Source organism: Microcaecilia unicolor, chromosome 6, assembly GCF_901765095.1.
Source record: "Microcaecilia unicolor chromosome 6, aMicUni1.1, whole genome shotgun sequence".
In the NCBI taxonomy this organism is placed as follows: Eukaryota; Metazoa; Chordata; class Amphibia; order Gymnophiona; family Siphonopidae; genus Microcaecilia; species Microcaecilia unicolor.
The window spans coordinates 115,596,146-115,623,458 of NC_044036.1; the positions used below are offsets into that span (position 1 = coordinate 115,596,146).

Here is a 27,313-nt window from a genome sequence, read left to right on the forward strand (position 1 = left end):
TCCTTTACCAGCACAACAACCTGAAGAGCACAGGACAAGCTATCAGTCCTGAGCCTTTCTCATCTTAGGAAAGACTTGTGGAGACTGTGAGCTTGGGGGGAGCAGCCGGCAGTGGTAAGTCCAACTAAAGTTTGACTTAGAACTGCTTGGAGGGCTGCAAGTTCTGTTTGGTGCAGGGGAGAGATCCTGACTCACTACTTGAGGGACACATTGCTGGGCTTGTGACAGTTGGGGTGACCAGCCAGCTGGTGATGGGGCAGTGCATGCAAGCCAGGAATCCCACAGAGGAAACAGTCCATGACAGCAGCATCCGAATATGCCGGGGACTTCAGGCTCTTCAGCGGTGCTGGTGTGCAGTTTGATGCAAGAGAGCATGAGAACAGGGGCCATTTTGACAGGGCTGACTGGCATTGTGGAGCAGCCTCTGTCTGATTACATGTGGCGCACAGCCACCATTTTACAGCCTCGGGGGGGGGGGGCTGACAGCGTTCAGCTGCATCGGGATCTTTTTCTCTGGAGTTCATATTGCTCTTACACCAGGCCTATTTACTGAAGTAGAGACAGTTGCTTTTATTTATTTATTTATTGCATTTGTATCCCACATTTTCCCACCTCTTTGCAGGCTCAATGTGGCTTACAATACATCATGGATGGTGGATATATATAAGAAAATAGACATTTAGTATTACAGAGGATTTTGGGTGCATGATGATAGTATAACAAGCAAGTTTTATAAGACAATTCTGGATATATGTGGAGGAGTTCACATTTGTTGATCTTTGTGGTATGCCTTGTTAAAGAGATGGGTCTTTTCACATTATAGTTCTGCCCTTTCACACCCACACCACTCTTTTTCTCTTGGATAAAACTCTGATAAATTTAAGGCCCTCATCTTTTCTAGGAAGAGTACTCTTGATCTTATCCACATAGTTATTTCCAAGATTCCATTCACCAATTCAGTCAATACCAGGGGTAACTTTAGACAATGAATTAAATTTCCAACCCCATATCTTACAACTGGTAAGAAAATGTTATTTTCAAATTAAAAATGATTCGTTCAGTTTGGGTCTCTTTGATAGGAAGACAATTTGAATTCTAATTCACGCACTTATACTGAATAGCCTGGACTACTGTAGTGCATTGTTTTTCAGGGGCTTCAGACAAATATAGACACCTGCAATTAATCCAAAGTATGTTGATTAAACTTATTACTGGTGCTCATAAATTTGGTTGCAGAACCTACCTGTTGGAAGATGAGCATTGGTTACTTCTCTCTCTCCTAGAATTTATTTCAGAACCTTGATCCTGGGGTACAAAATCTACTACAAAGAACTAACGCTATTCTTATTGTGTCTGCTGCTCCCCCCCCCCCCCCCCCCCCGCCCCATACATTCCCTAAGGTTCTTGGATCCTTGCAACAGAACTTATTGGTAGTCCCTCTACCTTTACACATATTAGACAAGATATTATAAGGAACTTTTCAGCGTTTCAGCTCCAGCTTTATAAAATAACCTGCCCTTTTTAGACTGGAGATTAGAGACCATCATTCCAGAAATTTCAGAGTGGTCTTAAAACTTACTTTTGCATAAAAGGTTTTGATTAAGCAAGATCCTCAGCTGCTGTGGAGCATGGTGAAGGCCTGGACATGCTGCCTATGGTGAACTGCTTTTTTTTTTTTTTTTTTTTTTGCTTTTACTGTAGAATATATACAATTCCTTTTCTTGTTTTTTTCTAACTTTTTTTTTTTTTCTGTTTTAACATTTTGCATATTGTAGACCACCTGAATGATTTGTTGATTGGCAGTATATCAAGTAATAAACTTGAGTTCTAAAATACCTGTAAAAATGAAGTGGAGCAGGTCTGCATCAGCATTAACATGTTAATTCCGCCTGTTTTAGGAAACAATTTACTAAAGTTTTCTCCTATGCTCTTGTCTGTGGGGATGAAAGCATTGTAAATCAGGGTTCTAAGTTAGCATACCCGAGTCTTCTGAAACTCTTGAGGTACTCTCTAGTGAGAAAACACTGTGGAAGAATAAAACTTTGTGTGTGGCTGCTCTATTACATCCAAGTCAGTTTTGCTTTAGTTTCATGATGACCTTCTCATGCATTTGGCCGTTGTCATCCAACAGTTAGCTCACATCATTATACAGGGCTTGATTTGATAAGATATCTATGTGAGTATCCAAAACGGTACCTATTTTATAAAGCTATAAATGTGTGTGTGGTACCAAACAAATTTAGAAGGAAAGCCAAATCCAATCGCAAATTAACCAAACTTTCATACTTGTTAATTTTTAGAGTTGTACCGTCAGATGGCACATTCAGCAATGTGTGTATTTTTTCTTGCTGTACTGTTACCAAACTCTTCACCAATACATTTTTCTGTTCTCTTTATAGTGTGTAATATCTAAGGTTAAAAAATAAATGTCACTTATCTTTTTAAAAAAATAAATGCATCAGACAGCCTCCCACTTTAATTTTTGAGACACTATAAAGAGACTATAAAAATTAAGAAAAATTGATCCATGAAGAGTTTGGTAAAATTACAATAAGAAAAAATGTATATGTTAGCATGGTCCAACTCTAAAAAAATTAACAAGTAGGAAAGTTTGGTTAGTTTGTGTTTTATAAAGATAGTATAGACACTTATGTGTCTTTATTAAATAGGCATCTGCTCTGAAGGTGTGAATTTGTGTATGTACAATGCATATTTTGTAAATATGTATATTGCAATTCTTCCTCTGCTCTGCATATGCAAAGATGTAAAAATAAGCGCACACTTTCCATACGTGTACTTTCACTGCACATATGTGGTCATGCAGTCTTATAAAAACCCTTTTCTGCATGTTAAACAGGCTACATGTGGAAAAAGCTTTATATATCTACCTCCATTGTGGCTCTCTTTTATGATGTGAGTTCGGTAAGAAGGCAGTTTTCAGAAGTTATTTACCGAGATAAACTGCTATTTACTACTACTACTTATCACTTCTATATCACTACAAGGCATACGCAGCGCTGTACATCATACACGAAAAGACAGTCCCTGCTCAAAGAGCTCACAATCTAAATAAGACAGGTAAACAGACAGAACAGCTAAGAGGTAGGGGAATTAAAGAGGTGGGGTACAGGGCAAGTGAGTGCTATTTAAAGAGATAAATGGGTTATCTGAACATTTTTCAACCTGTACATGGGCAAAAGTACATATAAGGGGTCAACGATGCACGCACATTTACCTAGGGAGAAAAGTTAAGGGGCTCAGAGGTGCAATTATGTTAGGGAAAGCAACAATGTATCTTGTATTGCTTTTTCAGTATTCAGTGTATTCTTTTGGAGAAAAACTGTACCTGCAAAAATGTAATTCTGATTTTCTGTTAATATTTTGCCAAGGTGATTTTCAAGAGAACCTAGAGCCGTGCTTTTGCTTTCAGAATTTGGTAACAGTTCCCGTGGACTTTGCAGCTTCCTTGCTTAATTTTGAGAACTGCTTGCTATAAGAAAATTGTAGTCCAGCTATTGTCAAGGTCAAATTTTAAAACCAGACTTTTGCCATCAGAAAGACTTGTTTGTTAATCTTTTCCATCTCTTGTGGCAGGCGAGCGTTATTTCGCAGTTCCAGCATTCTGAATCACACCTATGGAAGTGGACCAACAGCCTTCACTCACAAACGATTGTCTTCAGAAGTAATGCTTGGAGCAGAGGGCACAGTTAAGTGCACTTCTTATTTCATTGAGCCTGTGCGGTGGATGGAATCAGCATTGCTAGGGGTTTTAGATGGCCAGGTGAGAGTTTGATATGTCTCTCATAATTGGGGGATAATCACATAGACAAGGAGAATGCAATTATTACTACTAACTGTTTCTGTATTAATACTAGAACTACACAATAAAGCTCTGGAATTTGTTGCTGGAGGATGAAGTAAACACAGTTAGTATAGTTGAATTTTAAAAAGATTTGAACAAATACCTGGAGGAAATGTCCATTAACCATTATTAAGCAAAAAAATTTGGGAAGTACATAAGTACATAAGTACATAAGTAGTGCCATACTGGGAAAGACCAAAGGTCCATCTAGCCCAGCATCCTGTCACCGACAGTGGCCAATCCAGGTCAAGGGCACCTGGCACGCTCCCCAAACGTAAAAACATTCCAGACAAGTTATACCTAAAAATGAGGAATTTTTCCAGTCCATTTAATAGCGGTCTATGGACTTGTCCTTTAGGAATCTATCTAACCCCTTTTTAAACTCCGTCAAGCTAACCGCCCGTACCACGTTCTCCGGCAATGAATTCCAGAGTCTAATTACACGTTGGGTGAAGAAAAATTTTCTCCGATTCGTTTTAAATTTACCACACTGTAGCTTCAACTCATGCCCTCTAGTCCTAGTATTTTTGGATAGCGTGAACAGTCGCTTCACATCCACCCGATCCATTCCACTCATTATTTTATACACTTCTATCATATCTCCCCTCAGCCGTCTCTTCTCCAAGCTGAAAAGCCCTAGCCTTCTCAGCCTCTCTTCATAGGAAAGTCGTCCCATCCCCACTATCATTTTCGTCGCCCTTCGCTGTACCTTTTCCAATTCTACTATATCTTTTTTGAGATACGGAGACCAGTACTGAACACAATACTCCAGGTGCGGTCGCACCATGGAGCGATACAACGGCATTATAACATCCGCACACCTGGACTCCATACCCTTCTTAATAACACCCAACATTCTATTCGCTTTCCTAGCCGCAGCAGCACACTGAGCAGAAGGTTTCAGCGTATCATCGACGACGACACCCAGATCCCTTTCTTGATCCGTAACTCCTAACGCGGAACCTTGCAAGACGTAGCTATAATTCGGGTTCCTCTTACCCACATGCATCACTTTGCACTTGTCAACATTGAACTTCATCTGCCACTTGCACGCCCATTCTCCCAGTCTCGCAAGGTCCTCCTGTAATCGTTCACATTCCTCCTGCGACTTGACGACCCTGAATAATTTTGTGTCATCGGCGAATTTAATTACCTCACTAGTTATTCCCATCTCTAGGTCATTTATAAATACATTAAAAAGCAACGGACCCAGCACAGACCCCTGCGGGACCCCACTAACTACCCTCCTCCACTGAGAATACTGGCCACGCAATCCTACTCTCTGCTTCCTATCTTTCAACCAGTTCTTAATCCATAATAATACCCTACCTCCGATTCCATGACTCTGCAATTTCTTCAGGAGTCTTTCGTGCGGCACTTTGTCAAACGCCTTCTGAAAATCCAGATATACAATATCAACCGGCTCCCCATTGTCCACATGTTTGCTTACCCCCTCAAAAAAATGCATTAGATTGGTGAGGCAAGACTTCCCTTCACTAAATCCGTGCTGACTTTGTCTCATCAGTCCATGTTTTTGTATATGCTCTGCAATTTTATTCTTAATAATAGCCTCCACCATCTTGCCCGGCACCGACGTCAGACTCACCGGTCTATAATTTCCCGGATCTCCTCTGGAACCTTTCTTAAAAATCGGAGTAACATTGGCTACCCTCCAGTCTTCCGGTATTACACTCGATTTTAGGGACAGATTGCATATTTCTAACAGTAGCTCCGCAAGGGAAAAACCTTGCTTATTCTAAGGAGTAAGAAGAATGGAATTTGTCTACTTTTTGGGATCTTGCCAGATACCTGTGAACTAGATAGGCCACTGTTGTAAACCAAATACTAGGTTTGATGGATGTTTGACCTGATCCAATAATGTTTTTATATATGGCGCAGTCCAATGCCCATCTTCTTCACTCCAGCTCATGTTTCAAGGGCAAGCAAAAAAAACCTGTAAAATCCTTCAGCCAATGAGATTACAAGAGAGAATTTCTTTCTAACCCACAGACTCCAGAACACACACCCACCCACCAAGTATAGCACCTACTGAAAGTCTTCACACCCTTGTTCATTTTTCACATTTTAATGTCTGAAAAATACAATCCAAAATTCATTAAAGTAGAAGCTTTTAGAATAGTATCTGTAAAACAGTTTCAACTGAAAGAACAAATACTGAAATATTTAAAAAGTAATTAAAAAAAAAAGTTTTGATTACATGCATCTTCATACTCCATCATATCAAACCCACATTGCCAACGAGTTGCCTTAACAAAGCCAATAAGGTAAATAAATTTCACCTGTGTCTAATTGCAGTAATTGTGCCAATTCTAATGCTCTTGGATGAAGAATCAAGGCATTTTTGTTGTATGAAGTGAATTTGAAGCAAAGGTCTAAATATAATGAACACAAAGCTAGAGCGGAACTCTCGAACTCTTCCTAGGAAGAAGTTATTCAAAGGTACAAATTAGGAGAAGGCTATGAGGAAATTTTAATGTGTTTGAATATCCTTTGGGATACTGTTAGATCCATGTTTTGTAAAGTACAAACTGTCAGGACAGTCCTCCAAAGTCAGTAGCTATGGGTTAAGCAAAGTCCCAAGAAAAGCCACTGAGGGGCATAATCGAATGGAAACGCCTATCTCCATGGGCGTTTATCTCCGAGAACGGGTCCGTGAAGGGGCGGGCCGAACCGAATTTTAGAAAAAAATGGACATTTTTGAGCTGGGCGTTTGTTTTTTTTTTTTTTAGCGATAATGGAAACTAAAAACGCCCAGCTCAAAAACGTCCTAATCCGAGCCATTTGGTTGTGGGAGGGGCCAGGATTGGTAGTACACTGGCCCCCCTGATATGCCAGGACACCAACTGGGCACCCTAGGTCAGTGCGGTGGACTGCAGAAAAAGCTCTCACATACATAGCTCCCTTACCACGGGTGCTGAGCTCCCAACCCCCTCCCCCAAAACCCACTACCCACAAATGTACAACACTACCATAGCTCTTAGGGGTGAAGGGGGCACCTACATGTGGGTACAGTGGGTTTTAGAGGCCTCCCATTTACCAGCACAAGTGTTACAGGTGGGGGGGGGGGGGCCTGGGTCCACCTGGCTGAAGTGCACTGCGGTACCCACTAAAAGTGCTCCAGGGACCTGCATACACGCAAGCCTCTAGGACTTGTTGCTGCTGTATAACATTGGCACACCAGTTGACACCTGAAGACTAATCTCTCCGAAAACGTCCTTTATTGGAATAACCGCCTTTACTCATAGTTAACTGCAGATCAGAGGTTGTGCCCCAATGTCAACAAGTCTCCCTGGTACTGAGATGAGCAGTAGGTCAGAGCTGGCAGAATGCTGTACAATGCCCTCTTTCAGCCACATTCAAGGGAAGAACTAAGTTCTATAACGTGGCTAACACAGGAAAGGGAACTAAAACTGGCTTACAAAAATGGCCACTACCTCATGGACTACTGGAAACACAACAGGGCACACTCTGACCCAGTAGGCAGGGGGAAAAGCACCATGGGAGAAGAGCCTACCAACTACCAACATCGTGAGACTGTAACACAAGCTACTGAAATCACGGAGCCCAATATCCTACACCCACCACAATGCAATGCTGACGTGACCCTGTAGTGCACCCGAGAGCCACATCTGACCCAGGGGAAAGGCTGTGACAGGATCGAACACATTCTGCTGCCATGGAGGTGGGTACCGCATTTGAGGTTGGCATAGAGGCTGGAAAAAAAAAATTTTTAAGTGGGGGTTTTTTGGTGGAAGGGGGTTAGTGACCACTGGGGGAGTCCGGGGAGGTCATCCCCGATTCCCTCCAGTGGTCATCTGGGCAGTTGGAGCACTTTTTTGGAACTTGTTCGTGAAAAAAAGGGTCCAAATAAAGTGACCCAGAATCGCGGTAAAAACGCCTTTTTTTTTTTTTCCGATTATCAGCTAAAGACGCCCATCTCTCCTCGGCTGATAACCACGCCCCAGTTCCGCCTCCACCATGCCTCTGACACGCCCCCATCAACTTTATTCGTTCCCGCGACGGAGTGCAGTTGGAAACGCCCAAAATCGGCTTTCGATTATACCGATTTGGGCGCCTTTGCGAGACAAACGTCTATCTCCCGATTTAGGTTGCACTATAGGCGTTTTTCTCTTTCGAAAATAAGCTGGACTGTGAGGCCTAAGATGTTTCTGAAAGAAATACAGATATGGCTAAGATTGTTGACTGGCTGATGGTTGGGAGGTGGGGATAGTGCTGGGCAGACTTATACCAGGGCCGTGCCAACCCGGTAAGCGGGGTAAGCACGGCAGGGGGGCGCCTGCGTACAAGGGTGCCATGCCCGGCGCTGCTGTCCAGTTCTTTTTCAAAATCTAAATAAAAAAAAAATAAAACTTACCACGTTGGCGGAGGCGCCTATGCGCATGCGCAGGTGCTGCCTTCCTGCGCGCACGGCTCTTTGGCGCCGCCACCGCCCAGCTGTTCCCACGCGCGGCAGCGCGGATGCGGAGTACGTGCTGTACGTGACACGTTGGTTATTTGGACTGCCGTTGGAGTGCTGACTGCAGAGACTGAGAGGCAGTGAAAGGCTGAGAGCCGCTGCTGCCTTGGATCATCTGGGGAGGTCAGCGAGCTAGCCTCCTGCTGGTGTAGCAACGGAGGGGTGAGTTGTGAGGAAAACTTGCAGTTATCTCTGCCGAGGAATTTTATATTTTATAGTTTTAAAGTAACTAGCAGGGACCTGCTGAAACTTGGTGGAAGGGCCTGTACAGGGTCATGACACTAAGACTGTCATAGCCTCTTTTCTGTCCCTATCACCTTCTCTCCCATTGTCTCCTCCCTGTTCCCAGCAGTGTATGTATCCATTTCTCTCATAAAGTTCCATTCCATATCATCAAGCTGATCAATCCATAGACTGGTGGGTTGTGTCCATCTACCAGCAGGTGGAGATAGAGAGCAAACTTTTGCCTCCCTATATGTGGTCATGTGCTGCCGGAAACTCCCCAGTATGTTCTCTATCTCAGCAGGTGGTGGTCACACACAGCAGCAGCTCTGGCTAGGCCTCCAAGCCTAATCCTTAGGTTTTGTTGAGGCCTGGGGTTGAGGGCTCTTTTGAGCAAGTGCAAACCTGGTGGTGCCAGGTCCCTCCTTTTCTCCCCCCTCCCGCTGGCTCCGTTTAAAAAAAAAAAATATTTTTAAACGTCTTTAAAGGCGTTTAATTCGACGTTTCTTTAAACGTTCATTGCAGCTACTCACTGGGACACCAGTTCGTTACAGCTCGGAGCGGCAAGCAGGTAATTTTACCTTTTTATAGCGGGCAGGGGGTTCCCCGATTCTTCTCCTCGTGGCAATGGCGTCGGAGGGCGAGGGCGCAAAGGGTCGCTCCCCAGATCGCTGGAGCGCTTCTAGAGGGGATGCGGGGGTTTTACAACCTGATTCGCCCTTGATGGGTGATAGTTTAGTGACCGATGAATGTCCCGGTCGTTCCTCCGGCGTGGCGGTTTTTTCCCGCCATAAACGCCCATCCCCCGCTCCTCGCCTCCGCCATCTTGGCCGGCCACGCGGCTCGGACGGCTTCTTCGGGGCCGCCCTTGAGGTTGGAGACATTAATGCCATGAACGCCCTTAATTTGGGCGACGGCACAAAAGCGGCTAAAGTTAAGCGCCGTTCTTCCCGCGCGGCTCCTTCACGGAGTTTCGCGCCGGACGCCATTTTGGATGCGCAGCATGTCTCTCCCCCGCTATTGCGAGCGCCGGTTGAGAGTGCGTCTAGGGCTGTTGCCCAGGCTGCGGAAGTGCACAGTCTGGGGGGTTTCTCCCCCGAGTTTGTTTTGCTGCTGCATCAGGCTTTCCTCATGCAAAACGCTGCCCCTGCTCCCTCTTCTGATAAAGAGGTTGAGGTTCCCAGAGGTAAACGCCCTCGGGTTGATTTCCAGGCCTTGGAGGACTTTTGTCTCCTCCGATGTAGATGAGGGCAGCGTGTCTGAGGTCTCCCAACGATCCTTTGCGGATTCCTTGGAGGAGATAGATCCCCGCTCGGATGGAGCGGATGACCCCTCTGCAGCGCGGCTTTTTAGCCCAGAGGATTTGCCCAACCTGTTGTTACAGGCCATGGACACTTTGAAGATTTCCTCTCCGGAGGACGTCTCTCCCTCAGCCCCTGTTGGCTCTGCCATTATGCTGGGGACGAAGCGCCCGCCTAGAACCTTCCACGTGCATGATGCCATGCACACCTTAATTGCGGCTCAATGGGATGTCCCGGAAACGAGCCTTAAAGTGGCTAGGGCTATGTCCCGCCTCTATCCTTTGGCTGTGAGTGAACGTGAGGCCTATCTGTGGCCTACCGTGGATTCTTTAATCACTGCGGTGACTAAGAAAACGGCGTTGCCGGTGGAAGGTGGCACGGCCCTAAAGGACGCCCAAGACAGAAGATTGGAGGCGGCCTTAAGGTCGTCCTTGGCGGCAGCTGCTTTAAGTTTGCAGGCCTCAGTTTGCGGCTCCTATGTGGCCAGGGCGTGCCGGACTATGGTGCAGCGGGCTTCCCCCTCGGATCATTCCTTGAGGGCTGATTGGCCGGCCCTGGAATCGGGCTTAGCCTATTTGGCAGACTTGCTGTATGATGTCTGGAGAGCCTCAGCTAAAGGCATGGCTCAGACAGTCTCTGCGCGGCGGTGGCTTTGGCTGAAACATTGGTCTACTGACCACGCCTCTAAATCCCGCCTGGCTAGATTGCCTTTTAAAGGCAAGCTGCTCTTTGGGGTCGAGCTGGACAAAATCGTGACCGATCTCGGCACGTCTAACGGCAAGAAATTACCAGAGGTCAGGGCTCGGGTTAGTACTCGTCCCGATACCTCCATACCGCCCGGGCAAGTCGGGTTCCTCTGCCCCCTCTTCCTTCAAGAGAAATTTCTCCCCCAAGCAGCATTCCTTTCGCAGAGACCGCCGTCCCGGAGGTGCTCCCTCCGGTCCTCCCCCAGGGTCTCGTACCCAATGACGGGGCCTTGGTCCACGCCCCAGTGCAGATTGGAGGACGGCTGTCCTCGTTTCTGGGCGAGTGGATCACTATAACTTCAGACGCGTGGGTGCTGGAAGTCATCAGAGACGGCTACAAGCTAGAGTTCTGCCAACCCTTAAGAGACGGGTTTGTACTCTCTCCCTGCAAGTCTCCGGTCAAGCTGTGGTAGTGCAGCAGACCTTGGACAACCTGATCCGCCTGGGTGCGGTCGTTCCGGTGCCAAAAAATCAGATTGGCAAGGGACGTTACTCCATTTACTTTGTGGTTCCAAAGAAAGGAGGTTCTGTCCGGCCTATCCTCGACCTCAAAGGGGTCAATCGGGCCTGGAAAGTGAGGCACTTTCGCATGGAGACTCTCCGCTCTGTTATAGCGGCAGTGAAGGCAGGAGAGTTCTTGGCTTCCTTGGACATCAAGGAAGCGTACCTGCATATTCCCATCTGGCCTCCTCTCCAACGCTTTCTGCGTTTTACAGTCCTGAGATGACACTTCCAGTTCAGAGCCCTCCCTTTCGGGTTGGCTACTGCTCCGCGGACCTTTTCCAAAGTAATGGGGGTCATAGCGGCCTTCCTGCTAAAGGAAGGAGTACAAGTCCATCCTTATCTGGACGACTGGTTGATCCGAGCCCCCTCTTATGCAGAGTGCGGCAAAGCTATGGACCGGGTAGTTGCTCTTTTGAGCTCCCTGGGATGGATCATCAACTGGAAGAAGAGCCAGCTGCGCCCGACTCAGTCCCTTGTGTATCTGGGAGTTCGATTCGACACCCAAGTGGGCAGAGTGTTCCTGCCAGACAATCGGATTGTCAAGCTTCAGGCTCAGGTGGACTAGTTCCTAGTAGCCTCTCCTATTCGGGCTTGGGACTACGTGCAGCTGTTGGGCTCTATGACGGCCACGATGGAAGTAGTGCCCTGGGCCAGGGCTCATATGAGACCACTACAGCTATCTCTGCTGCTGCGCTGGACTCCGATGTCGGAGGATTATGCTGTGCGCCTTCCCGTGGACCCAGCAGTGCGCAAGGCGCTGAGCTGGTGGACGCAGACAGACAAGTTGTCTGCAGGATTGCTTCTGGTGACCCCGGAGTGGATTGTCGTCACGACAGACGCCTCTTTGATGGGCTGGGGAGCCCACTGCTTGGGAAGGACAGCGCAGGGGCTCTAGTCTCCTGCAGAGGCAAGTGGTCTATCAACCTCCTGGAACTCAGAGCCATTCGCTTGGTGTTATTGGAGTTCATCCCGGTACTCGTGTTGAAGCCTGTACGGGTCCTGTCGGACAATGCCACGGCTGTGGCCTATATCAACCGCCAGGGAGGTACCAGAGCGCCCCTCTAGCCAAGGAGGCTATGAGTCTTTGCCAGTGGGCGGAAGCGAACCTGGAGCAGCTTTCAGCGGCCCACATTGCCGGAGTCATGAATGTCAAGGCGGACTTTCTCAGTCGCCATACCTTGGAGCCCGGAGAGTGGCAACTATCTGCTCAGGCGTTCTTGGACATCACGAAGCGCTGGGGCCAGCCGAGCCTAGATCTGATGGCGTCATCGGCCAATGGCCAAGTGCCGCGCTTTTTCAGCAGAGGACGGGACCCTCGATCCCTGGGAGTAGATGCTCTTCTCCAACAGTGGCCGACACAAGAGCTCCTCTATGTGTTCCCGCCCTGGCTCATGTTGGGCAGGGTGCTAGACCGGGTGGCAAAGCATCCCGGCAGGGTAATCCTGGTGGGTCCGGATTGGCCCAGACGTCCCTGGTATGCGGACTTGTTCAGGCTCTCAGTCGACGATCCTCTGCGGCTGTCAGTGGAGCAGGGCCTGTTACATCAGGGTCCCGTGGTGATGGAGGATCCCTCTCCCTTTGGTCTTACGGCCTGGCTATTGAGCGGCAGCGTCTGAGGAAGAAGGGCTTCTCAGACAAGGTCATCGCCACTATGCTGAGAGCGAGGAAGCGCTCTACTTCTACTGCTTACGCCAGGGTTTGGCGTATCTTTGCAGCATGGTGTGAAGCAGGCTCACTTTCTCCCTTCACTGCTCCAATTTCTTCAGTGTTGGCGTTCCTGCAAGAAGGTCTGGAGAAAGGCCTGTCGCTCAGTTCCCTTAAAGTCCAGGTAGCGGCTCTGGCTTGCTTCAGGGGCCGCCTGAAGGGTGCTTCCCTGGCTTCGCAGCCAGATGTGGTGCGCTTTCTCAAGGGAGTTAATCACCTGCGCCCTTCTCTGCACTCAGTGGTGCCTGCGTGGAATCTCAACCTGGTGCTAAGAGCATTGCAGAAGCCGCCTTTGGAACCCTTGTCGAGGGCATCTCTGAAAGACCTGACGTTGAAAGCAGTCTTTTTGGTGGCTATCACTTCAGACAGAAGAGTTTCCGAGCTCCAGGCGCTCTCATGTCGAGAGCCTTTTCTGCAGTGCACTGAGGCAGGAGTGACTATTCGCACAGTGCCTTCCTTCCTGCCCAAGATTGGTTCTCGCTTCCATGTGAATCAGCAGCTCTGTCTCCCTTCCTTTCGTAGGGAGGACTACCCAGAGGAGTACTCCGCTCTTGAATATCTGGATGTGAGACGAGTCATCATCAGTTACTTGGAAGTGACCAATGATTTCCGGAAATCGGATCATCTGTTTGTCCTGTTTGCAGGTCCTCGTAAGGGTCTGCAGGCTGCTAAGCCTACAGTGGCAAGATGGGTCCAGGAAGCCATTGCAGCGGCTTATGTGGCCGCGGGGAAGGTGCCGCCTATCCAGCTGAAGGCTCACTCCACGAGAGCTCAGGCGGCCTCGATGGCAGAGGCCGGATCCGTCTCCTTGGAAGAGATATGCAAGGCGGCAACGTGGGCTTCGGCTCATACATTCTCCAAGCATTACCGTTTGACTGTGGCTGCACGGGCGGAGGCCCGGTTTGGAGCTTCAGTGTTGAGGTCAGGGATTTCTATGTCCCGCCCTGGGTGAGTACTGCTTCGGTACATCCCACCAGTCTATGGATTGATCAGCTTGATGATATGGAAGGTAAAATTATGTATAATCATACCTGATAATTTTCTTTCCATTAATCATAGCTGATCAATCCATAGCCCTTCCCAGATATCTGTACTGTTTATATTCTGGTTGAATTTTAGGTTCAAGTTTAGCCTTCAGTTACTTCAGGAGGACTTCGTGTTCAAGTTCTTCTTTCACTTGGATTCTTCAAGAGTTGAGACGACTTTGTGTTACAGTGAGCTGCTGCATTCCTCTCCCCTCCGTTTTACGGGGCTGGATTGAGACATAAATTCTGCCGGCACTCCCTCCCGCTTCGTGCGGCTGTAGGGCAGCTTTGTACCCCTCCCGCTTCGGCGGTGTTAGGGTCAGTCAGCTCCTCCCGCGGTTGCGGTTGCAGGATAAGCCAGATCCCCCCGCATCGGCGGGTGTGGTGTCCCTCCCCCGCTCCGCGGGGATGAGCTGGACGGATTCCCCTCCCCCACTTGTGTGGGGATGAGCTGGGTTAATTCCCCTCCCCCGTTTCGGCGGTGGTGAGCTGGGCAGAGTGTCCCTTCGTGGGTGTAATTCTCTAAGTGCTGAGTCCTGCGGATGGAGCTTTGATATCGACATACTGAGGAGTTTCCGGCAGCACATGACCACATATAGGGAGGCAAAAGTTTGCTCTCTATCTCCACCTGCTGGTAGATGGACACAACCCACCAGTCTATGGATTGATCAGCTATGATTAATGGAAAGAAAATTATCAGGTATGATTATACATAATTTTACCTTAACCCCTTTCCCCCAACACTCATTCTGTCGACTTTCCTACCTCACACCCCATGCTAGCTAAACACAGAGAAATTCCATGGTGGTTCAAGTCCCAATCTTCCCCCCCCCCCCCCCCCCCCCCCCCCACTTTCTTCCCATGATCAGATTCAACCCCCAGCTTTCTCTTTCCTCCTCCAACTGAGCGCTTATGTCTAGAAGAGCAGCTGGGAGGTCTAGGGGACATGTCACTCTCATAGCCACATGGCCTAATTCAGGCCCCCTTAAGCTCATGGGCAAAATGAGTAGACTTTTCTTAAGGCTCCCTGCTACTTGTCACGCAGCCTGTCTCCACTACTTGGTTCTCTTCTACACATGTCCTAGAGACCTCATCCTCATTTGACCTGAAACTTCCAATAACATCATAGTAGCGATGGGAGCTTTCCCAAGGCTTCTACTGCTGGCTATAACCTCCCCAAACTATAACCTCCCCAAACTATCTGCTGCTTCTTCTGACCATGACTGACAGCAGTACTCTGGGCCCCCAACTTCTAGGTTCAAATGCATTGTTGCTGAAAGCTCCAGTTATAGTAACAGTCTACTATACTGAGCCTTGTGCTGCCACTGTCCCCAGCATAACCCTTTACCCTACACCTAATCACTTGACAACGACTATGACTTAGACCACATTTTCCATCAACTCCCCCTATGCTATCCCTTAAACTATTCCATCCTCCAGCCACTCCCACCCCTTATCCTTTGCTTATTTCAACCTTCCCCCTCCTGCCTCTCCTACCCCCTTCTTACTTGCCCATCCCATCTATCTGCATATCTCCATCATTATTCTATTATAGCACAGCTTGTACTCTCTCTGTACTCTCTATACCTTGTAACCCCTATTACTATGTAAGCCAACAGTCTGCACTAGTATTCTGTTTTTGCTACCAAGCCACTCTGGTTTTTATGATATCCACAGTGATAGTGCTTGAGAAATATGCATGCTGCACTGCTAAGTGATTATAAACCCTTTATTTGTTCAGCAATCCCACAAAGATGCACTCCATCTTTCAGCTCCTATTTCCTTTGCATCTTGTGCCAAACTGGGGGGGGGGGGGGGGGTGCCAACTGATAGTCTGCAGGGAGGCGGGGCTGGTGGTTGGGAGGCGGGGATAGTGCTGGGTAGACTTATACGGTCTGTGCCCTGAAAAAGACAGGTACAAATCAAGGTAAGGTGTACACAAAAAATGGCACATGAGTTTATCTTGTTGGGCAGACTGGATGGACCGTGCAAGTCTTTTTTCTGCCGTCATCTACTATGTTTCTATGTTCAACAGTTTCAGGATAGCTCCACAAACATGGCCTGTATGGGAGACTTGGAGACATCCAAGGAGGTGAATCAAAAGTGGATCCATCACTATTATCCAAACCACTTTGTTTAAATGTTTTGCCATGTAAAAGTAAACGTCCAATCCAATAAAGGTATTTATATATAGATACTAAACAAACATAAATAATGAATGTAAATATAGATAAAAACGAGTCATCAGAGGTCTACTTTTGCATGGCAAAATGTGATTTTGATAATACCTGACCTGTCACTACATCCTTGGCTGTCTCCACTCCTTGCTTGTGTGTGTTGTATCCTGTAGAGGTTGATTCTTGTTTTGTTTTTTCACTGTATGGGAGGGTAACAGCCTTAGATACTTATTATTTCTCTGTCTCCAGCAGATGGTGATGGGTGGAGCATGTACTGGACTGTTTGGAGAACTGGTTATCAATTGAGCAGAGCTGTACCTCACTTGAGGTTTTAAGCTAAAAAAAAAAAAAAGACATTGTAATCGGGCCCGCTGCTCCAGTATGGGGGAGGAAACAGCCTCCCGCGAATAGCCAGATCTTCACAAAACTGCCACCAGGGGATACTTCAAAACATTCCTTTATTTAATAACCAAACTTCACTCCAGAGCCCTGGGTTAGGGCTTCTCCGGCCGGGCGGTTCTGCCTGGCTTAGTACATCAGCCCACTAAACACAAAGACTCTGCCCCATTCCCTCAGGTGAATTCAATAGTCCTTTTGAAATCCCTCCTTTTTGGTCAAAGTCAATAATAAAAAACAAACAGTACTTGCCCCCAAGCAAGTACTGGCCTCCTTCATAAACAAGCCTTTCAAATTCAACAGAGTTTCTCAAAATAATCAGGTTTCAAACAGGTTTGTAATTCCTCCAGCAAACTTTCCAACATTCAGGGTCCCCCCCCCCCCCCAGGCAAACAGGTTCCACAAAAGAAAATAGGCTTCCCTATTTAAGTAGGGTTTAAATCAAAATAAATTCCCAAAACAATGTAGGTTTGCAAACCTTCAGGGGCTGTGCTCCTCAGGACTCTCAAGCTCCCATTCCATTTTGCTTTCTTCCCCTTGCTCAGCCTCATTAACCCCCTCCTCCACCCAACCCATCCAATCCTCCTCCTGCTTCTCACCCCACCCTTCCCTCTTACAGGTGGGAGGCATGATATATTGATTGCGGGTCCAGGGGAATTGGGCTTCTTCCTTCTCCCTCCCTCTTGTGGTCAGAGATGGTATATGGCCAGTTTGCCTATCCCCCTGCTGGGACTGGAAATGCATTCTGGGAGATGTAGTTCAGGGTTTTGCTGCTTCATTTTGTACAACTGGGCTGTAGCCTTGTCACAACATATAGGAAATTGTAATTTGATCTGGAACAGGGCTGATATTCGGAGAAGTCCAAGTTCTTCTCCCCTCCCTCCTTCTTTCTCCTCTTTCCTCCCTTGTGCACCACTGTTTCCTTCTTTCCCCTGAAAGATGTTTTTTTAATTGGTAAGGAAGTTGCTTCCTCACAAGCTACACTAGTGATTAGCAGAAATGGGGGGGGGGGGGGGGATGCACCCATAGTGCAAGGAGGGGTGATTTTCTTTCACTAGTCCTGGGGGAGCTTGGGATAGAGGCCAGTTATTCAGAGTCTTCAGACTGGAAGCAGTGCTTCTATCAGAGCACTAAGCCAAAGCACCAGTCTTTGGTAATTGTTGGGGCATGCTTCAGAATGCAGACCTCGGTGAAAGGGATTAACTCATAGCAGTCTTTCCTGCCCCCCCCCCCCCTATTTATCCCACCCTACCCTCCTGTTGCTTTCTTTTCCTGAAGCCTGAGTCTCTAACATTTTAAATCTAAAGCCATGAGCTTTGACTAAATCTTTGTGTGCAGTTGCAGATGAGGTCTTCTGAGGAGATCCTTGAGGCTCAATTCAGGTCCCCCTGAAGGACCACATTTAGCACTGTCAATCGGTCTTATGGTCTCAGAAGCCTCTATTTGAGTGCTGATCGCACAACAAGTGGTATATTTTTCACTCAAAGAATAGTTAGGATCTGGAAGTCATTGCCGGAGGATGTGGTAATGGCAGTTTGCGTATTTGGTTTTTAAAAAGGTGTGGACAAGTTCCTGAAGAAAAAGCCCATAGTCTGTTATTGAGATGGACATGAGCGGTGCCACTGCTTGCCCTGGGATTGGTAGCATGCAATGGTATTACTAATTGGGTTTCTGCCAGGTACTTGTGACCTGGATTGGCCACTGCTGGAAGCAGTGACCTGGATTGGCCACTGCTGGAAGCAGGATACTGGGCTAGATGGACCATCGGTCTAACCCAGTATGGCTATTATGTTCTTACTGGTATTTCTGTTCACTTCTGTGCAGATGTGAAAAGGAAGTGGGAAGTGAGCCACTGGCTCAAGAGACCAGGACAACAATCTGATTTGCGTACATGGTATAAGATGCGAATGGCAGTGTTCTGAGGAGATAACTTAAAGGTTGCTCATGTTCCAATATTAAATTGCTAAGTAAGTAAAAGAGCTATTATCCAGCTCTTAAAGCATTTCACTGTACAAGGTGAAAAGCCTAGTGTAAGGCGTTTTTTTGAATGCAAGTGCTTTCATGCCTATCATTCATTAGCTGTAAAGGAGCCTCCCCATTAAGAATCTTAAAAACAGAACAGGGTATTTTTAAAATTATATGTGCCTCCACTGGCAACCAATGCAAGTTTATAAACATTGGGATTTTCATGAAATGTCTAGAGCCCACTTGGGGGGTTAACCCTGCGGCCACCTAAAGGGTCTTTCCCAGCACTGCTTAGGTCCGCTACCACCTGTGCACATGCTTTACACTGGTATACCATTCCATCCGCCTGCTGGGTCCCACCCGCTTCTGGGCGAGTCTCCCACTTGCACGTTATTTCCCCAGTGGATTCTAAGGACACTGGGGCCACAATCCCAGGGGTCCCACGGTTCCTAGAAATCACCCACAGATCAAAACATGAACCACCAGGCTTCTTCGTTCAGGACAGCAGAGTCAATAAACTAATAAGGTTTATCTTCAGGAAATTGAACAGTGAACTGTAAGAGGAACAAATGGTGAAAATATAGGAGCAATAACAGGTAAATCAAATGGGTATCATTATTTAAAACTAGCTAAACATTTGTTTACTACCTGAGTAGTACCTAGGGAGTTCAGGAAATATAACTGCTCACAGGGCGTCAGTGAAGTGGTCTTTCGCTCACAGGGCATCAGTGAAGAGGTCTTTCTCTCTCCTCTCCCTGTCTGAGACTAAAGATTGCCTCATAGCGTAGGCAGGAAAAAATTGTCACTTCTGTAACAGCTTTCCAAAAAAAGTCAGTCGCCAGCTGCTGGCCAAACAAGGGAAATGCACTAGGGAACAAATATGTCATACATTTCTCATAAGAAGTTAAACATAAATCCCCTGTTTCGTCACAGGGATGATATAGTCAAATTTACGTAATCTAAAAATCAGTCTGACAGCTGTGCTCTGAGCAGTTGGATTTTCCTAATCTTCACCGAAACCCTAGTATAAACTGAATTACAATAATCCAATTATGTCATAATTATTTTCTGAGCAAGAATATTCACATCAAAAAATGTGGAGTATGTTGCATAGATCAATAAAACTATTTTACTGAATTTTGGATGCTATATTTTACATAGCAGAATGTGAAAAAGGGAGTGAAGACTTTTACAAGGCGCTATCTCACAGTGAGACTATGTACTATATCCATCTTAAGTTGTTGGGCACAAATGAGAAAAAACCTTTTGGATCTTTATGATCTTTAAAGAAGTTGTTGCTACTGAAACTATGGAGGTGAATAATATTAAGAAGAGCACTCTTCCTTTAAGACAATCACTGTCCCATTGAGAGGGAGTTGAGAGGTATAACCATACATCTAATGGACAGCCGTTGTGAACATAAGAATTGCCACACTAGGTTAGACCAAAGGTCTATCAAACCCAGTATCATGTTTCCAGCAGTAGACAATCCAGGTCATAAGTACCTGGTAGGATCCCCCCAAAATAGCTATTACTGTTCAGAAGGAATGGATTCTCAGAAGCTTAGCGGAGATTGGGTGGCAGCACCGGTGGTGGGAGGCGGGGTAGTGCTGGGCAGACTTCTACGGTCTGTGCCCTGAAAATGGCAGATACAAATCAAGGTCAGGTATACACATAAGTAGCACATATGAGTTTATCTTGTTGGGCAGCCTGGATAGACCGTACAGGTCTTTCTCTGCCGTCATCTACTATGTTACTATGTTCATGTTGTTTACCGATGAGAAAAGGAAAACCACTATTTATCTTAACAGTGATTTATGGACTTTTGTCCAGGAAGTTACCCAATGTTTTTTTTTTAAACAGCAATACTAGCTGCTTTTACTACGTTCTTAAGCAGTAAATTGTGGATTGTTATATGGCAGTTTATTTTAAAGATTGCCTGAGCTAGTTGTTTCATGTTTGACTATAAGTGGTCTATAACATCATAATGTAATGTTTTCTGTAAACCTTATTTTGTATATGTTAAATTCTAACCCACTTAGATTTTGCAGATAATACAGGGTATTAGATTTAATTAATCATAAATATACTTCTGAAAGCAGCAGATTATGATTTCAAGTCCAAGTTAATTGGCCAGAGCTAGTCTGTTATACAATTCTTTTGTGATTCTTAAAATGGTTATGTAAATATTGCTTCCTAGATTTGATTGGCACAAGTAACCTTTTTGTCTGTATTCACTTGGGTAATGTCCACTAATACCACTCTATTGTTGGTTTATCCCAGCTTCTCTGTCCCAAGTGCAGCTGGAAGTTGGGATCCTTTAACTGGTATGGTGTACAGTGTTCCTGCGCTCGCTGGGTAACTCCAGCCTTCCAGATCCACAAGAATCGTGTAGATGAGATCTTGCCTGTGCATATCCCAGGACTGCAGAAAGGAAAAATGTAGGAAACTGTGCCCAGAGACCATGAAAACAGGAGCAACTGTGTGACAACATTGCTGAAAAATGCTCACCTCTACAGAATATGCCATAAAATCAGTACTCTGTATCTCTGGTTCCAGATTACATCTCTTGCGTGGCACATGTCAATGTGCTTCCTAGTCTCAAGAAACAGCATCTTCAGAGCTAATTCTGCTGTTATATATAGTGGCTAAATTGAAAGAAGACCAAGCATCCATCAAGTCCATCCTCCTTCTGATGACCTAACAAGTGCTATAATTGCCAAAATAAAATTAAGTGAAAGAGAACTGAGTAGTATTGACATGATGCATTTATAAGCATAATGAGCTTTTAAGATGTGCCATTTGCTGTTGCTAAAGTCTCTTTCACAAATTTGGGTTTCTTTGACAGAGAATTTTCTAGAACAAGTTGTATCAAAAGCTCGAATCTGTTCTATTGCTCAATATAAGATGGTTTGTCTATAAATGCAATGGTAATTTTCCTGTTCTTTCCTACATGGCATTTGGCACAGTGAATTTATTTATGTACTTATACTCTGCATGATCTTTACCATTCTCAGTGGGTTACAGTTACTACATACACAATAAAAGATAAAACATACATAATTGGACCAACAAACATAAAAACTCTTATATCAAAGGAATGCCATATCCCCTACACTGAAGAGGGTACAGGGGGTATGGTATGCTGTTCATTTAGCAATTTTTTAACACACCCAAAAGCAACACTATTTTTTGAGGTTTCAAAACTATAATCTGCAAATGTCATAAGATGATGGTTCTGATAAACAGTTGCTGTTTTGTGATGAAGCTATGCCTATGCTTGGAAGTGATGCATCATCACCAAAGATAACTCAAGTTTGATGGCAACCTGAGCACCCAAAAGCTCTATGCTCTCTCTTGATAGTAAAGTGATACAAATGCACATGTTTAATTTCACTGGCAAAGTACCCAGTAATAGTAGTGGAGGAGTAGCCTAGTGGTTAGTGCAGCAGACTCTGATCCTGGGGAACTAGGTTCAATTCCCACTGCAGCTCCTTGTGACTCTGGGCAAGTCACTTAACCCTCCATTGCACCAGGTACGAATAAGTACCTGTATATACTATGTAAACCGCTTTGAATGTAGTTACAAAAACCACAGAAAGGTGGTATATCAAACCCCAATCCCTTTTCCTTACCTATGGTGTGAAAACACAAATTACCACATATTTTTGTACCATCAAAAATATCTAATGGGGGGGGTGGGGGGGAGAGAGAGACGGGGGGGGGGGGGGGGGGGGTACATTTGGGTGTCTTCATCAGCTTCCTTAACCTGAGATTTGACTGGTATAACCACCAAGATCTTCCCTCACTGAGAGAGTACTGCAGGATGATGTGCCAGATAACTGGAAACCTGAGTTTAAAAAAAATCTGCCCCATATCACAGTGTGTTTGTTAGCACATAAAGGCATAAAAACTGATCAGTGGATACTAGATAAGGCAGGGGAGAGATGAAAGAGTACTAGGAAGATTTGTTTTTCTGGTTTCTATCTAATAAACATAGATATTCTAGAAAACATATGTAAAAAATAAAGGTGTTCTAGATGGCTGGCATAGAGACAGACATTCTATATGAGAGACAGGCATAGAGAGGTGTTCTAGAAGTCAGTCACTCAGACAGACACACATCCTAAAACACAGACTGATATAAAGAGAGGTATTCTAGAAGTCAGTCACACAGATATACATTCTAAAAAACAGACTTAGATAAAGAGAGGTGTTCTAAAAACCAGTCCCACAGACTGGTATTCTAGCACACAGACACTCTGAGATGTTCTAGAAGTCAGTCAGACAGACTACAATAAATGTGTCCTCTGCCAAATTGTCCTGGTGCTATAGTGTTCTGATGCTAAATTACAAATGTGTTTGGGTGCTGAATTGTCCCAGTGCCAAAGTGTCCTGGTGCTGGTACCAAATTACAAACATGTTCCAGTGCCAAATTCTCCCACTGCTGAAGTGTCCCGGTGCTGAAGTGTACTTTGCCAAAATTTCACGGTGCCAAATTGTCCCAGTGCCAAAGTGTCCTGATGCCAAAATGGCCAAAAATAGAGATAGAACAAAAATGTCCTCATTGCCAAAGTGTCCTGTGCTGAAGTGTCCCAGTGTGAAAGTGACCTGGTGCTGAATTGTCATGGTACCAAAGTGTCCTGGTGCAAAAATGGCCAATAAGATAGGCGGAATTGTTGTAGTGCCGAATTATTGTTGTGCCAAATTGTTCCAGTCCTGAAGTGTACCAGTGCCAATGCCAAATTGTCTTGGTGTCAAAGTGTTCCGGTGCTGAAATGTCCTGGTGCTATATTGTCCAGGTACAAAAATGGCCAAAAAGAGAGATAGAAGAATCGTGTCCCAGAGCCGAAATGTCTTGGTTCCGAATTGTCCCTGTGCCAAAATGTTCAATAAGAGAGATAGAAAGAACAAATGTGTCCTGGTGCTGAATTGTCTGGTGCAAAATTGTCCCAGTGCCGAACAGTCCTGGTGACAAAATGGCCAAAAAGAGAGAGAAAGAAAATGTGTCCCATGCTGAATTGTCCCGGTGCTGAAGTGTCCCAGTACAGGTGCCAAAGTGTCCCATGTGCTGAAGTATTCCGGTGCCAAAGAGGCATATTTTCAAAGCAGTTTGGGAGGCTAAGTTCCATAGGTTTCTATGGAACTTTGGGAGGCTAAGTGCTTTGAAAATGAGCCTCAAAGTGTCCCAGAGCCAAATTACAAATGTGTCATGGTGCCAAATTGTCCTTGTACCAAAGTGTCCCATGCCAAATTGTTGCAGTGCCAAAATAGCCAAAAAGAGAGATAGAAAGAACAAATGTGTCCCGTGCCCAATTGCCCCAGTGCCAAAGAGTCCCAGTACCAAAATGGACAAAAAGAGAGAAAGAACAAACATGTCCCATGCTGAATTGCCTGGTGCTGAAGTGTCCAGGTGTCAAATTGTCCCAGTGCTGAACTGTCAGAGTGCAAAATAGCCAAAAAGAGAGATAGAAAGAACAAACAAACGTCCCATGCTGAATTGTGCTGATGCTGAATTATCTCAGTGCAGAATGGTCCTGGTGCCAAATTGTACCAGTGCTGAAGGCTCCCGATGCCAAAATGAATAAAAAGAGAGCTTTAAAGAACATGTCCTGGTGGCGGTGCCAAATTGTTCCATACCAAATTTCCCATGTCAAAGTGTCCCAGTGGTGGAGCCAAAGTGTCCATTGCTAAATTGTCCCATTGCAGAAGTGTCCCATGACGAAGTGTCCCGGTGTCAAATTGTCCCAGTGTCAAGGTGTCGAGCCAAAAAGGAGGGATAGAAAGAATGAGGGAATGAGAAGGAGTCAAAAAGGAGGGATAGAATGAGGGAACATGAAAGAGCCAAAAAGGAGGACTAGAACAAAGGAATGAGAAAATCAAAAAGAGTGAAAGAATGAGGGAATGAGAAAGAGCAAAAAAGGAGAGAGAGAAAGAGGGGATAGAAAGAAACATGGAATGAGAAAGTGCAAAAAGGAGGGAAAGAATGAGGGAATGAGAGAGCCAAAAAGGAGGGATAGAAAAATGAAATGAAAAAGGAGGGATAGAAAGCATGAGGGAACAAGAAAGTGCCAAAAAGGAGAGAGAGAGAAAGAATGAGGGAATGAGAAAATGCCAAAAAGGAGGGATAGAAAAAGAGAATGAGAAGGTGCCAAAATGGATGGATTGAGAAAGTGCCAAAAAGGAGGGATAGAATAATAGAATAAGAAAGCCAAAAAAAGAGGGAAAGAACAAGGAAACGAGAAAGAGCCAAAAAGGAGAGAAAGAAAGAAGGAGGGAACAAGAAAAAGCCAAATGGAGGGAGGGAACAAAAAGGAGCTAAAAAAGTTGGATAGAAAGAATACAGGAACGAGAAACAGGCAAAAAGGAGGAAAGAATGAGGAGATGAGAAAGAGCAAAAAATGATAGAAAGAACAATGAAATGAGAAAGAACCGAAAAAGATGGAAAGAATGAGGGGATGAGAAAGAGCCCATAAGGAAAGACAGAATGAACGAGGGAATGAGACTAATACAAAAAGGAGGAATAGAAAGAATGAGTGAACAAGAAAGAGCCACAAAGGAAGAATTGAAAGAATGGGGGATTGAGAAAGACCCAAAAAAGAGAGAGAGAAAAAAATGAGGGATTAAAGTGCCAAAAAGGAGGGATAGAATGAGGGAATGAGAAAGATTCAGAAAGGATAGATAGAAAGAATGAGGGATTGAGAAAGACCCAAAAAGGAGGGACAGAAAGAACAAGGTAATTAGAAAGAGTCAAAAAGAAGGAATAAAAAGAATGAGGGAATGAGATAGAGCCAAAAAGGAGAAATGCAATGAATGAAGGAACGAGATAGACAAAAAAGGAAGGATAGAAAGAACAAGGGAATGAGAAAGTGCCAAAAATGAGGGATAGAATGAGGGAATGAGAAAGATTCAAAATTTATAAATTGAAATAAAGTGGGAAGGGGAAAGTGCCAAAATGGAGGTATAGAAAGAACAAGTGAAAGAGAAAGTGTCAAAAATGAGGGATAGAAAGAACAAGTACACGAGTAAGTGAAATAAAGAAGAGACAGAATGAGGGAACAAGAAAGAGCCAAAAGGAGAGGTAATGAGAGGTGTCTGTCTTGTTTTTAAGATGGAAAGAATGAGGGGACACGAAAGAACCCATAAGGAGGGATAGAACGAGTGAAAGAATAACAATGATTCAAAAAAGAGGAACAGAAAAAAATGAGTGAATGAAGAAGTGCCAAAAGCAAGGGATAGAAAGAGCCAGAAAGGAGGAATAGAAAGAATGAAGGAATGAGAAAGACCCAAAATGGAGAGATACAAAACATGAGGGCATGAGAAAGTGCCAAAAAGGAGGGATAGAAAGAAAGAAAGAGGGAACGAGAAAGAGCCAAGAAGGAGCGATAGAAAGAATGAGAAAAAGAGAAAGCGCCAAAAAGAATGAATAGAAACAATGAGAGAATGATAAATAGCCAAAAAGGAGGGATAGAAAGAACGAGGCAATAGCTTCCAGAATCTCATACACATAAATGGGTTTATGTACATTCTCCTCCCAGAAGTTTGGTAGCTCCAAGGAAGACACATATGAGTCAATGGTCCCCTGAGGAATATTCTATTTCTGATAAAATGTTTTATAATATTTAATAATAGAATAGAATGTGGATGTTAATCGGTTCCTATCTGTAATCGCTTCCTTTTTTTTTTAGTTATTCCCTTACAAAACTGAAAGCCCCACCAAGGTGTACCAAATTAGCAAGAAATTTACCAGTTTGATTTCCAAAGCAGTAGAATGTATTATTATAATATTGCTGAGACTTAATAGTCCTCTCATTTATTTTGGTAATTAATGCCACTCTGGCAGCCTGTAAATTGTCTCTGTGTATCTGATTTTGAGATGTTATCCAATGTCTTTTACATTTTTCTATCTGTTTCTCCAACTGCAACTCTCTTGAGGTCTTTCTCCTTTGTACAACATAAGGTAGGAACCATCTTCATTTTTTCCCACAATAAAGTTGGGTCAGATACATGAACTATATTATCCTCAGTGAATAGTTTCCATTTTTTAATATATCTAATTTGATATGTGGGTCCCAATAAAAATGACCCAGAAAATGCTAATTCTTCTTACCATCATCCACCTGGATACCCTGCATCTCCATCCATATCACGGCATAGTTTGACAAAGTAGAACCACTTTCCACTTTATTTATATGATGGAATAATGAAGAAATCACTAACGTAGTCTCTACAGGACATGGAGGGATGTGCACAAGCCACATGAGTAAAGTCCATGCCTAAAGGCGGCAAACTCTCCAGGTGTCCACAAGATCAAACACTTTAAACAACATGATCTGTAATCCCTTGAAGAAAATTCCCCCAATCTGTCCATCTGAGGCTCTCTAACTGAATTAAAATCTCCTATTACCACCAATGACAACTGTAAATAATTGCCATACATCTTTGTCAGTTGTTGGAAAAAAGAAACATCAAAGACACTGAGAGCACAAACATTTAAGATTACCATCTCGGAGCCTTGTATATCCAAATGGACTCATACGTATCTACCTGAATGATCGATCCCTTTCCACCTTGATCACTAATACCGGGATAAATTTACTGACCAAGATTGCTACACCTGCACTATGTGTAGAACCAGTCACATATATCGAGGGCGGGACACAGTGAGGGAAGGCCCAAAGGGAGGCGATCTGCCGCTTTCACACTTAGGTGACTGAGGCACTGCCGATTTCAATGCAGGGGGCCCAGTCATGGTGGTGGATGGAGGGGAGCTATCGACGGAGCTGAGGGCAGGCAGGTGAGACCAGGGACTGCAGCACCGGCGGCCTGGGAGCAGAAGGAGAGAGACCCCAGTGCCGGGCCCCCCTTGGAGGCCAGGGACCAGAGAATTTTGTCCCCCCTGCCACTCCCCCC

General features: G+C 45.2%; 1 protein-coding gene across 10 annotated transcripts in view; it reads left to right on the forward strand.

The window, feature by feature from the left end:
• Positions 1-21,145, forward strand: part of DUSP12 (dual specificity phosphatase 12) — a 55,735-nt gene extending 34,590 nt beyond the window's left edge. For 9 of the 10 annotated variants that reach the window (XM_030205257.1, XM_030205256.1, XM_030205259.1 and 6 more), the window contains 2 exons: positions 3,595-3,781; positions 20,684-21,145. In XM_030205257.1, the coding sequence (XP_030061117.1) occupies positions 3,595-3,781; positions 20,684-20,845 (349 nt within the window). In that variant the 3' untranslated portion in view covers positions 20,846-21,145. The remainder of the gene's footprint in view (positions 1-3,594; positions 3,782-20,683) is intronic. The other variant, XM_030205263.1, reaches the window with a different exon arrangement.
• Positions 21,146-27,313: the final 6,168 nt, after the last annotated feature.